We start from the raw sequence: 11,647 nt of genomic DNA on the forward strand, positions 1-11,647 counted from the left end.
TAAAGAGTTTCTTAATAGAAAGAGATGTTAAAATAAAACCTTATCTTACTTCTTTTCAACACTTTTTTTAGGCTAGAGCATGCTCAAGCTTCCAGAACCCCGAAGACCCAGATTTATTTAGTTCTCTGACATAGAGAGAGGAGACCTGAAACCCTGCGACCATTGGTTCCAAAGCTTCCAGATTCACCAGATTGGTCAGGCATGATTTGCCCTCAGTGAAGCCATGTTGGCTGTCTTGGATCACCTCCTTGTATGCGCCTGAACATTGTTTTATGGATCTGCTCCATGATCTTCCCAGGCACAGAGGTGAGGCTCACCAGCCTGTAGCTTCCCGGGTCTTCGTTTCCCCCCTTTTTTAAGAGCTGGAGTGATGTTTCCCTTTTTCCAGTTACTAGAGAATTTGCCTGACCTTTTCAAATATGCTTCCTTTGCCTAATTCTTCACCAGCAAATCTTCCTGGGCTGTTTTGCTTAGAGAGGGGAGCAAAGGAGAACTATCTTCTCCTTGGAAGAGGATTGAGGCAAGTATCTTCAGAGAAATCTTGACTCACACAATGCCCCACGTGCTTGGAGAAGGATTTAGGGAGCACCCAATAGCAGCCTTCCACTGCCTACAGAAGATTCCAGCTGGATACAAGGAGTGGGGAGAAATCACTAGCGGGATAATTAAGCATTGGAACAAATTTTCTAGAGACACTGAAGAAATTATGTCCTCAGAAATTTTAAGACCTGACACAACAAAGCTCTGAACAATATTGTCTGAAATACTTATTGACCTGCTTTGTCAATACTTATTGACCTGCAGGTAAGATTAAGCTCTTCCAATGTCTCTTCCAACCTAGACAGCTCTATGAGTTATCACAGAGTTTGAGTTGCCTGAGATCAAACAGGAAATGGGGGGGGGAAAATTGACTCAGTATTTGCCAAGACTTCAGCTCACCTTTTCCCACTTCCTGACATATCTCCTCCCTTACAAGCTCAAAATGACATAATGTTTTTAGAGACTACACCATTCCATGCAGGGATATCCTCTAATTCCCAGGTCTGAATCTGGAGCCATACCATCTCCTGACTGCATCTGGAGCTCTCATATCGATATGGATATCCAGAACTTCACAGCTGTCCCCCTTGCCCTAACCCTGCCTTGCACACCATACTAAACAATCTCAGGCACCTCCACTGGACAGTTAGAAGAGATACTGGTAACCAGCAGCCAGAACACCACTGTACCACAGTGTGACTCAACATATAAATTGGGACACAACTCCTCTGTGGATTTCCTGATCTAGTGGAGCCCCTGAGAACTTGCCCATGGCCATGACTTATAGGAGGGGTGCGGAAGATGACCCTATCACTGTTTGCATAAACAAGGATATCCGACCATTCTTCTACATATATATTCCCACTGTTGTCTTCTGGATAATTTATTTTCAGTCTTTAATTTCACTCCCACCCTTTTCCATTGCTCCGTGCTAGTTAGTTGACCTCACCGTCCTCTGAATATTTCCCTTTGTGAGGAAAATTTTGGCTCTTTAGTATTTCAACATCAAATAGAACACTGTTGCTTGATCTACAAATTCAGATATTTCCCCCTCAAATTTCCAGTGTTGCATTTCCATTCTCTCTGTAAAAGAGACCTTTGGGATTAGCAAATATTGCACAGCACTTATCAGTTAATTGTTATTTAAATCTCAGAAGTCTTCTAAATTTAAATCTTTTAATTGGAATCCAATAGCAGGTCTTCATGGCAGTGTAAGTCAGGCGACTGGATAATAAATAAATGCTAATAAATATAAAGTTACATAGAAATAAATCCTCTCAATAGGAATATGAATTAATTTCCACTACCATGATTAGTTTATAAAAGAGAGAAAACATTAATATGTAAAACATTGAAGGAGGTATCTGCTGTGAAAAAAATAAATCAGATACCTTCTGTTTCCGCAGTAAGAAGAAACTCCTGCCAGAAACAGCAAAACAGATGCATTAAACAGAAAGATGAAGCAAATGTAAAATGAAAATGCAAGGACAAGACTGGTTCAATATAGTAAAATTAACAAGAGCTGTGGAAAGGTTCACATTTCATTTGACACCAAGGATTTGACACAAACTATTCATCTCACAGGGTTCATTGGTCCACAGATTTCCCCAAGTATTTGTGGAATGATTATTAATTGCTACCTGATAAGCTAAATACCAGATTTTTTTGTTTTGCTAAAGATTATCTCATATTCATGTTTAAAAAGTACATGCTGCGAGATATATAATTGTTGTTTCATTCCAACTTCAGTGTTGTTTTGACAAAACCCCCATACTTCTAAAAATTAGCCATCTAAAATCTCACTCTCTTTTCACTGACTTTGAGATCTCAGGATCAAATTTATATAAAATATCTTGCTAATGATCCCAGAGAAAGAACTAGCTATAAACAAGTGCAGATTTCAGGGGTGTATTCCAATTACTTGGTTAATTTATTGAAAGTACTGAGGAAGAAATGAGACTACAGGCAGGAACTGAATTCAGGGAGCTTGGCAAACCAGCAGGAGGAGAGAAGCTGGCGAGGAAATCCTGTGTGCAGGGGGTCATGCTGTAATTCAGCTCAGTGCAACCCATCAGACTGACAAACTCTCCAAATGCTGCCACAGCCAGACCCTACAGGTGTCTGTTAGGTAGGTGCAATTGAATAGCTCAAACTGGGATCCCACATTGATTTCTGATGCAGCACAAGCTGTTACATAGAATGCTTGCCATCTCCCCCCCTCCTAGGCACAGGCAGTTTCTCCTTACACTTCTCAGCACTCCTTGTAGTGCCTCATAATTTAAGGTAATGTGTGTTTTTTTAAATCTATCCATCAGTCTGATCTGTACTGAAATTGATGCCTAAAGTTCATCCCTGTCTCATCCTGCCACACTAGGCTCCAATCTACAGTTTTTACTTCATGTTTAATTACAAAGCTCTAAATTAAAATTAGGACAAAGGTGAGTGAAGTAGAATTTAATAGAAAAAAAATAAACTACCTAAATCCAAATGTAACATCCATAGAAAACTCTGCATAATGCAGTAGGTGCCTATTTGTTTAACCCAAAGACCTCCTGGTGTCTATCAGTTTGCTTCAGTGCCTGCCTCTCCTCAGCCTGTCAGCATTCCTTTGCTGACATCCAGAGTGCATTTCTAGGCCGTGCTCCGTGCACACTAATGGGATTAAGCTCTTCACAAAATGCAACTGCAGTCTTCCCATGTGGATACCGAGACCAAAAAACTGCCCACGTGCTTAAGCAGCAGCACCACAGAGAAGGGCCGTGTGGGGGCTCCCAGGCTGTGCCCCCAGCCCAGTGCCCTGACCAGGGCATTGATGATGGATTGGGTCTGTAAGATAGCAGAAGAAACCTACATCTCATCTACACTGAAAGGATTGCAGGGCACTACTCTAGGAGTGTGTCTGCTGCTTCAATGACTCTGCATTTCCTGTAAATCAGTCCACAGAGATCTTGGGAACCCTGCGCAGTACAAATATTGTGTAAGACCACTCCTGGAAAAAAAAAAAACCACAATTTTTTCAGAAATCATTTGTGTTTGAGACATCAAAAAGAAAGATCTCCAGCTCTGCAATTGAATGTACGCACACAAAACTTAATCATTATTGCGATTATTCACCAAATTCACCAATTTTAATCCTGCTCAAGTCAATAGACTGCTAACATCCGAAATTTAAGCACCTGAGGCAGTTTTTACTGGTTATTAGCTTAGGCTAATATTCTAAAGTCAACTCTTTTCCCTTCATTTTTACCTTCAAAAGCAACAAAATACAAACCTAAATATATATTTTCACGAAGATGTCCCTAGTTTCAAAGGTGTTCTCCTGGGTAATTTTATTTCAATCTCTGCACAGCAGAAGCACAAGGCATGGCTCAGTCCAGCAGCAGTTTGCACTCACCAGCTCTGAGTGAGCAGAAACGATTCTGCATCTGTATGCAGGGTTTCCTCCCCTCACCTACAGCTGGGATGACTTTGCAGAACAGCCCTGCATGCTTACACAGTATCACAGCTCCAGACACAGTTACAAATACCCTCCCTGACTGACTGAAATGGTCTTGATTGGTCTCCCAGTCAAACCGTAATCTGTAATGTACTGTTACGAGAACGGACAATGCTTGGGGCACTGTCCTGATCCCTTTATAGTCTAAATAGTCCCACTCCTCAGGAACAGCAGGAGCAAAGTCTTTGCCTGACAAACCTCACAGTTCCCTTTTAGAAAGGATGCAAGGGGGGAAATCATGTTTCTTTAAACTTAAAGTGCAACAAATTTTACAACCTTGTAATACTTTTAGCCAGAACATTTTCTGTACCATACAGCTTGCCCTCCATATCATTCTTTCAGAGAGCATTAATAAATGATTCTATTTTTTTTCTTTAAAGACACAGTATATAAGATCATCCTCACTGGAGAAGCACTGCGTGTTACAGGATCAGGCCAAAGTAAAAAGTGTGTGAGCATGTTAAGCCCAGAGAAAAAGACAGTTCAAGGCTGAAGTTCATGTGAGGACACTGCTTGATGTCATAAACTGTGAAGCTGCAACTCCTTTAACTGATGGGTTGTAGCAAAATGCCGAGTGTCTGGCCCTCTACTGCTTTTTACAAATGTGTTCATTTATCTTGCTTTGCTTCAGGTACTCTCCCACATAAACAGCATGAATATTACAGAATGGCGATCAGTAAATATGTATAATCTTTCATGTTGTCTACACAGTGAAAACAGAAACTCTGGGTAATGTTTCTGAGGGGTTGCAGGTTTTTTCTTTTCTTCCCACATAGGTAGAAATCAAATTAAGAAAATAGAACCTTCAACTTGCTAGAATGAACATGGGGATCCAGATCACTAGAAAGTCATCTTCTGTATTTCTAAACTGGACAGGTGACATTTGGTCCTCAGACACAACTATGGCAGCGTGGTTGATCTTCGCATGTGCTGCGAAAGTGTTGTCAACCTCGGATTTTCACCTAGACACACAACTGTACATCTGTCCCTTGTGCTTGAATACACACTGAGTATTGTGAAATACTAAACAAAACTCAATCAGTTTAGCCCCAGGTCTCTGATCCCTCCACCACACAAAGCTCAATTATGCCCTGCAGACACTGCAGTTGCTGTTGTTACTGTGTTAGTGCAAAGGCTTTGGTTTGAATCAGCCCTAACCATGTAAGGTGATTAACAAACACAGAACTAGAAATGGTCTCAGCTCCAAGGGACTGAGTATTTCCTCCAGATCAGTAAAAACCGGTTAAATTATAAACATTATTTTAGACAAACAGAAGTAAAATTTTCACATGACGTCAGAACATTACAAATTCTCCATTGGCCAAACACTGCTTAAGAAACTATTTAGAAGTACATCTGAATCCTGAAATAAATTTATCAAAATATTTAACTCTTATTCCTGTCCATTATGATGAGCTCTACCTTATTTGCCCACGCTGATACTCATCACTGTAATGAAGTGGATGAAATTTGGGTTGATAGGGAAAGAAAATACTTTGTGCTTATTTGATTCAAAAGCAAAAGAAACTCATCTGTTTGGATGTTTGGGAACCCTGATGTGTGGGCAAAGCACAAGTGATCAAGTCTAATATTCATGTCAGCTCCCTTCCTGCACTTCATCTCACTCTCGATAGCCATCACTTAACTGGTTGCAGAGGGTTATTTTAGTTGCACATTAATTGTGTCAGGGACAAATTCTGTATAGCTCAGAGGCTACTATTACAAAGTTTATTGGCTCAGGTACAGAGCTGCACAAACAATGCTAAACAGCTTTTGGTGTTAGTTCAGATCTGGAAGCATTTTAGCCATCTTTACATTATCTGGAACACAAAGAATCAGCTCTACTAACCCAAGCCAGCTCCATACACTGTGTATCTGGACCACAGGACAAAACCAGGAAAACCCAGAAGTGTTTGCACCTTAAACTTCGTAAAGCCTCATTAGATTCAGGAAGCTCCTGCTCAGGAAGGTCTTCCTTGTTCCAAGCTGATGCTAGACAGATGCACTCAAATACATGTGAGCAACACTTCCTTGCCACCCAGCTCGCGAGGAATCTCAAACACTGAAAAATTAGAGAGCAACTCCACCCAAGTGGCTCTTGGTAGAGGGAGCTCAGGACTCCACCAAAACTGGTACACTGAGCCTCAGGACTCAGCTAAAACTGGATCCACAGTGACAACACAGAACCAGTCAGGCATCTTTGTATCAGTAAATTTCAGGGTGTCCTGTGTCATTCATCCATATGTGTGACAGTATCTTCAAGCTTGTCCTAGTTAGAGCAGCCAGTACCAGTTCATCACTGTGTGGGTGCAACCCAAACTGTGTATTCTACACCCTCTATGTCATTTCCCAGGAACTGTCAACAATAGACCATTTGCAGCAGCTGCCCAGAGCACACCTGACCCCTCAGGCTATAAGCTGGATGTTAAGAAGCTTGTGAGATAGGAGGATGTTCCTATCCTCACATCAATGACTCAGGTGTGATAACTCTGCTCCGGGGAGTCATTAGCACCTCCAGCCTGAGGGGTCATGTCTGATGGGTCATCAAGGATTCCAAAAATATCTCACTACTCATAATCACCCACTGTGGAACTCCCCACCCTGGGGGATGTACTGGGCATTCCCACTCGAACCCGAGTGTACATAATCTTGGGGTCCTGGGACTTCTGGTCCCATTCTTCATATCCAGAGGACCAGAACCTCAACGGGACTGTGACCACCACTCTTGACTGGACTGCGACCAGCACTCTCACCAACAGGTTTTCCCCTCTCCTTTTACGTTGGACTCAGGAGGACCACGTGGGGCTCAGCACGGTGGCCAATGAACACCATTCTGTTAGTGCCCCAGGGTGCTGGGTCATACATCTGAGTTTTGTGGATTAAAACCAATTGTCTGGCCGTATAATTGTATTTATGATATTATTTTTATTAAGTTGTAACTGACTTATAATCTCTTTTGAGTTGGGGTTCATTTCTCCTGCCAGTTTACCTTTAAACCAGTACAAAGCTATCTCAAGATTCACAATACTCTGAACAATGCAGTGATTAAACTTCTGCTATTCTTTGAAGAACATGCAAAAACCTCAGCATTGGTTATGCAATGCATGCCAAGAGATAAAAATTTATGTGGTGCCATACAAAGCCATAACCATAATCTGAAATTCACCTCTTCTAAAAATCAAGGCAAGAAGTCTCACAGCATATCTGGAAAGCTAGCAATCCAAGTCCCAGCAGAAATACAGGCATTGACTTCCAAAGATAAGACCTAATGGCCAGATAGAGTTCTTAAGAAGGTATAAAGAAAAACTGACTTGCTGTGATCATGCTGAGAAGCACAAAAACTAACAAACACTTGAAGGTTAGCTGTGCTGATGTATGAATCTTGCTGACCAAGGTCCTGCAGACATAGAAACACTGTTTGGTAGCTGGAGTACAGAAAAGAGATGCTATGCCATGGACTGAACAGGAACTTCAGTAAACAGACCATCAAGAAGTATTTCAACAGAATATTAGAGATTTTACATATGTATATACACACACAGACAAAAGATCTAAATATCAAAATATATATAGTCCAGTGTGACTGCTCACCAGAAGAATATGTCATCTCAACAGAATCTTGCACTGGATTTAACCTTGTCCTATACATTGCATAGATAAAGAAATTCCTCTTCATTTTCATGCATACAGTCAAGTCATTTTTCACACATATAATCTGCATAGTCCATCATTCTTAAAGAGAAACTTCTACACAAGCCTTTGGATAAACCACAAGGTAGAAACACTAGGCTTGCTGCGTTCACTGAGTATGATTTAAAATGATGAGCCAGATTTTTTTACTTACTTCTATGCAAAGTAATCTACTTCTATGTGATTTCTTGTGATTGGAATGCTATTTAACAGGACTATTGACGGATACGGTTTAGCAATGAGAATTAAATTCTAGAGCACATTAAAATCTGCTTAGATGATCTTAACCAATTATGCACTGATTAACTCTAGAGTCCCAGGCAGGTATCCAAGGTGAAAGAACGCTATGAGAACACAGAGGAAACACTGAGATGTTGCAGAATGATGCAGGACGGGAAGCTTTAGGAAGGATAAAAGGAGTTTAGCCTTGGGGGAAAAAAAAGTCCACAGGCTCCACTCTGTTTTCCTCATAGCTCCACAGCAAAGAACTGTGTGCACCGAGGTGGCGAGTGACAGACACCTGATAAACTCCAGCTACACCAGCGTGGCTGTCAGGCACCAAGGGACTTGCTGCCAAACACTGAAAGCTTAAACAGCACCACAAGTACTAGATGCACCAAACCCAAAACACAAAGGAGTAAAGCTAACATTCTGCCCTTTTGCCAGCATATCTGAAAAGAAAAATAACAATGTAAAGAAACAATGTTGACATTTAATTTGTCAATATGCCTTGGAATTATCACTCAGATAAAGGGAGAACAGTGGATTGGTTCAGGCTCAGAATTAACAACCGAAATGACCAGAAACATTAGAGGGGAAAACTCATGCCCCGTACATAAGCATGGAGTGTGCAGAAATTCCAGTCACAGAGATCTTCTATGCAATGGTGACAGGACTCTCACAGCTAGATGAAATAAATATCAAGTTTTGCAATATTGATTGAAGAAAGGATATAATGTAATATCCATCTTAATTTGACTGTCCTTGTATACCTCCTAAGACATCAGCCTGAGGACTTATTTGCAGGACAATTATCCTTCAAATAGAGCAGTAGACTATAGTATAGACTTTATAGGCATAAAATGCTGACTGGACGCTTCTGCTACACAGAATATCATTTATTATCAGAAAACCCTGGGCAACAAAACATGTTCCTGGATTAATATGAATTTATTAAACCTACCATTAGAGCTTTGTTTATTATAAATATCTAAACAAGTACCTCTAAAAATCTCTCACATGCCTAATGAAAATGCTAGTAGATAACTACTGAAGAACCCCAGCTCTATCAGGAGGTTAAATGGTATCAAAAACAATTTAGCTGAACTTGCATTTAAAAAGCACGATTTCGTGGTGTGGTTTCATCAGAAGGGAGACATTAAGCCCTCCCACAAGCCGATCCAACAGTCCAAAGTCAGTTTTACAGACAATAGATGACAGATATGGCACAGGAATTGAGTATTTGAGGTTCCTAGGATTACTTCTCTTCTGCCATTGTAACTGTACTCCCACCACCTAGTGCTACAAGAGTTCTATTTAATTTTTTCCAGACTCAAAATATATTCTCCTCACCAAACCATGATTTAATATAGCTCTGTTTAGCATAGTACCATTTTCTATTAATACTCTGAAGTGCTCTAACTTTACAATATTTCATTACAGATACAGCTTAAGATATGTTCATATGACCTAAATTAAACCATTATTCAAGTTCTGGCATGTCATAAGATACAAGAAAGAGCCAGTAGGAGGACAATGCTGACAAAAATTCTGTCTGAGTAAATCATCATTAATTATTCTATTGAAGGTTTGAAGATATATCAGGAGAATTCTGTAGTGAGAAATGTCATCTTAAAAATAAATCAAACCAAAACCAACAAAAAACATAAGTCCTGTACTGTTTTTCTGATTTTCTAATTTCTTGCTAAAGTTAAGATGACTGATCTGATAAAATTATTTTTTCTTTTTACTAATCAGCATTATATTAAAACAGACTTTCCAAAAAGAATTAAAGCTTTGTTCTTTGCAGCAGAAAAATTTCACTGTGAAAAAGATAAGGATGGATAACACAGATAAAGAATGTGCTAAGGGGCAAAATTCTGATGTAAGTGACACCACAGAAGAAAGTTTTGTGACAAAACGTGAGATTTGTGTATCAAGATAATGTTAAATTATCCAATAATCATGTTGTCACATTGACATGACACTCCACAAAAGGAACCCTCAGAAGGAATTAAGGAAGAGTCAAGTCCAGACAACTTCAGAAAAAACACTTTATATTTAAAGAGGATGTGGAAAAAGGTAGAGCAGCTTTCTAAATGAGTAAGCACTTTTAGATAAGTTTTGCCAATGGAAGAGAGCAGACTGGATTGTCTATGCAGCAACAAACAAGACATAGAGATATAAATGGGAAGAGCTACAGAGAGATCAGAGACAGGAAATGGAAATTTCAACTTTTTCTTGTTCTGATGGGGAAGTAAGGGTAAAAAGATAACTTTGTGTCCATGAGACTGAACAAGAAAATCAGACTGAAATGGAAAATCTAAGACAAGAATTAATTGCAAGTTCATGGTAGCTGATAGCAATAACAGCAATTACCATTGCTACTACCAGATTTTGTTGAAAAACAGCACACAGACAAGCTGGTGGAGGGAAGCATACAGGAAACTCCTGATATATGTAGTGTCTTAATGTTTCCAACTGCTTCACTGACTTTTTCCTATTCCATAGGAACCCTTTCCCTCCTGCAGGAAAGTAGTTTCACGGAGTCAGAGAATGGGTCAGGTTGGAAGGGACCACAGGGTCATCTGGTCTAACCTCCCTTTTCAGGCAGGGTCATCCCAGAGCACATGGCACAGGATTGTGTCCAGAGGGTTCTTGAAGTGGAGACTCCACAGCCTCTCTGGGTTAGGTATACATATGTATATAAAACTGGTGTTTTTCTCACACGAAATGGCATAAAGCAAGAGCATGATGAGGTCAACAGGGGTTACAAGAGTAATCAAATGAATGTGGTTCACAGTGCAATTATGGATCCACCAGGACCTATACAGAATCAGGTAAAAAAATATCTAGACTCCATTATGGATCTTATTCATTGCAATTATTTTGGACATTCATATTTCTCTGAAAATCTGACTGGTGAAACCCAATGTTTCTGAATCATCTTAATAAACAGTTATTAGTTATACAATTTCAGATTTGTGTATCATCCAACAACAACTCAAGTGTTAATTCACCACTGGTTTTACAGAAAAGGCTCACAAAGCAGCTTTTTTTAATGCAGTACAGCAGCATTGTTAATAGTTCTTTCCATACACCATCTTCCCATCATGGACGAGCCACCATGATAGAAATCATGTAACGACTGTGACGGAGCACTGAAACAGATTGCCCAGAGTGGCTGTGGAGCCTCCCTCACTGGAGACATTCCAGAACCCTCCGGACACAATCCTGTCCCACGTGCTCTGGGATGACCCTGGCTGGGCAGGGAGGTTGGACCAGATGATCCGCTGTGGTCCCCTTCCACCCTGACCCATCCCATCTGTATTTGCTCCTTGTGCCGAAAGAATGTTCTGTGGTCCCAGAACAATTCAAACGATGGATAAACATGATTCAGAAACCTCAAGTATTTACTCGGATTAGAAGACCAGCTACAATTATAGTGAGTATGAAAGTAAGCTTTCCGGAAGCAGACGTAAATCTCTGATCCAAACCTACTGAAAAGAGGGCTAAGAAGTATTTTCTATCAAAAAGCATCATGTTCTCCCACTGAAGCAGCCGGTGTGGAGGTGGATGGAGATCTGGGTCCTCCAGGAGGCCGGGGGGGGTCCATTTCCACAGGGCCATCGACCCCAGGCCCTCGGTGCGAGGGTCCCGGCTGGAGCAAGGGCTGCCCTGGCCCTCAGACCCTCTGGTGCC

At 40.7% G+C, this 11,647-nt stretch overlaps 1 protein-coding gene across 2 annotated transcripts in view; it reads left to right on the forward strand.

Moving 5' to 3' along the window:
• The first annotated feature begins 10,000 nt into the window (after positions 1-10,000).
• NAMPT (nicotinamide phosphoribosyltransferase) overlaps positions 10,001-11,647 on the forward strand; it is a 31,857-nt gene continuing 30,210 nt past the window's right edge. Inside the window, exon 1 of one of the 2 annotated variants that reach the window (XM_018068046.1) lies at positions 10,001-10,027. In XM_018068046.1, the coding sequence (XP_017923535.1) occupies positions 10,016-10,027 (12 nt within the window). In that variant the 5' untranslated portion in view covers positions 10,001-10,015. Of the gene's footprint in view, positions 10,028-11,278; positions 11,391-11,647 lie in introns of those variants that run through there. The other variant, XM_018068044.2, reaches the window with a different exon arrangement.

Source organism: Manacus vitellinus, unplaced genomic scaffold (assembly GCF_001715985.3).
Source record: "Manacus vitellinus isolate BGI_N305 unplaced genomic scaffold, ASM171598v3 scaffold_13_pilon, whole genome shotgun sequence".
Classification (NCBI taxonomy): domain Eukaryota; kingdom Metazoa; phylum Chordata; class Aves; order Passeriformes; family Pipridae; genus Manacus; species Manacus vitellinus.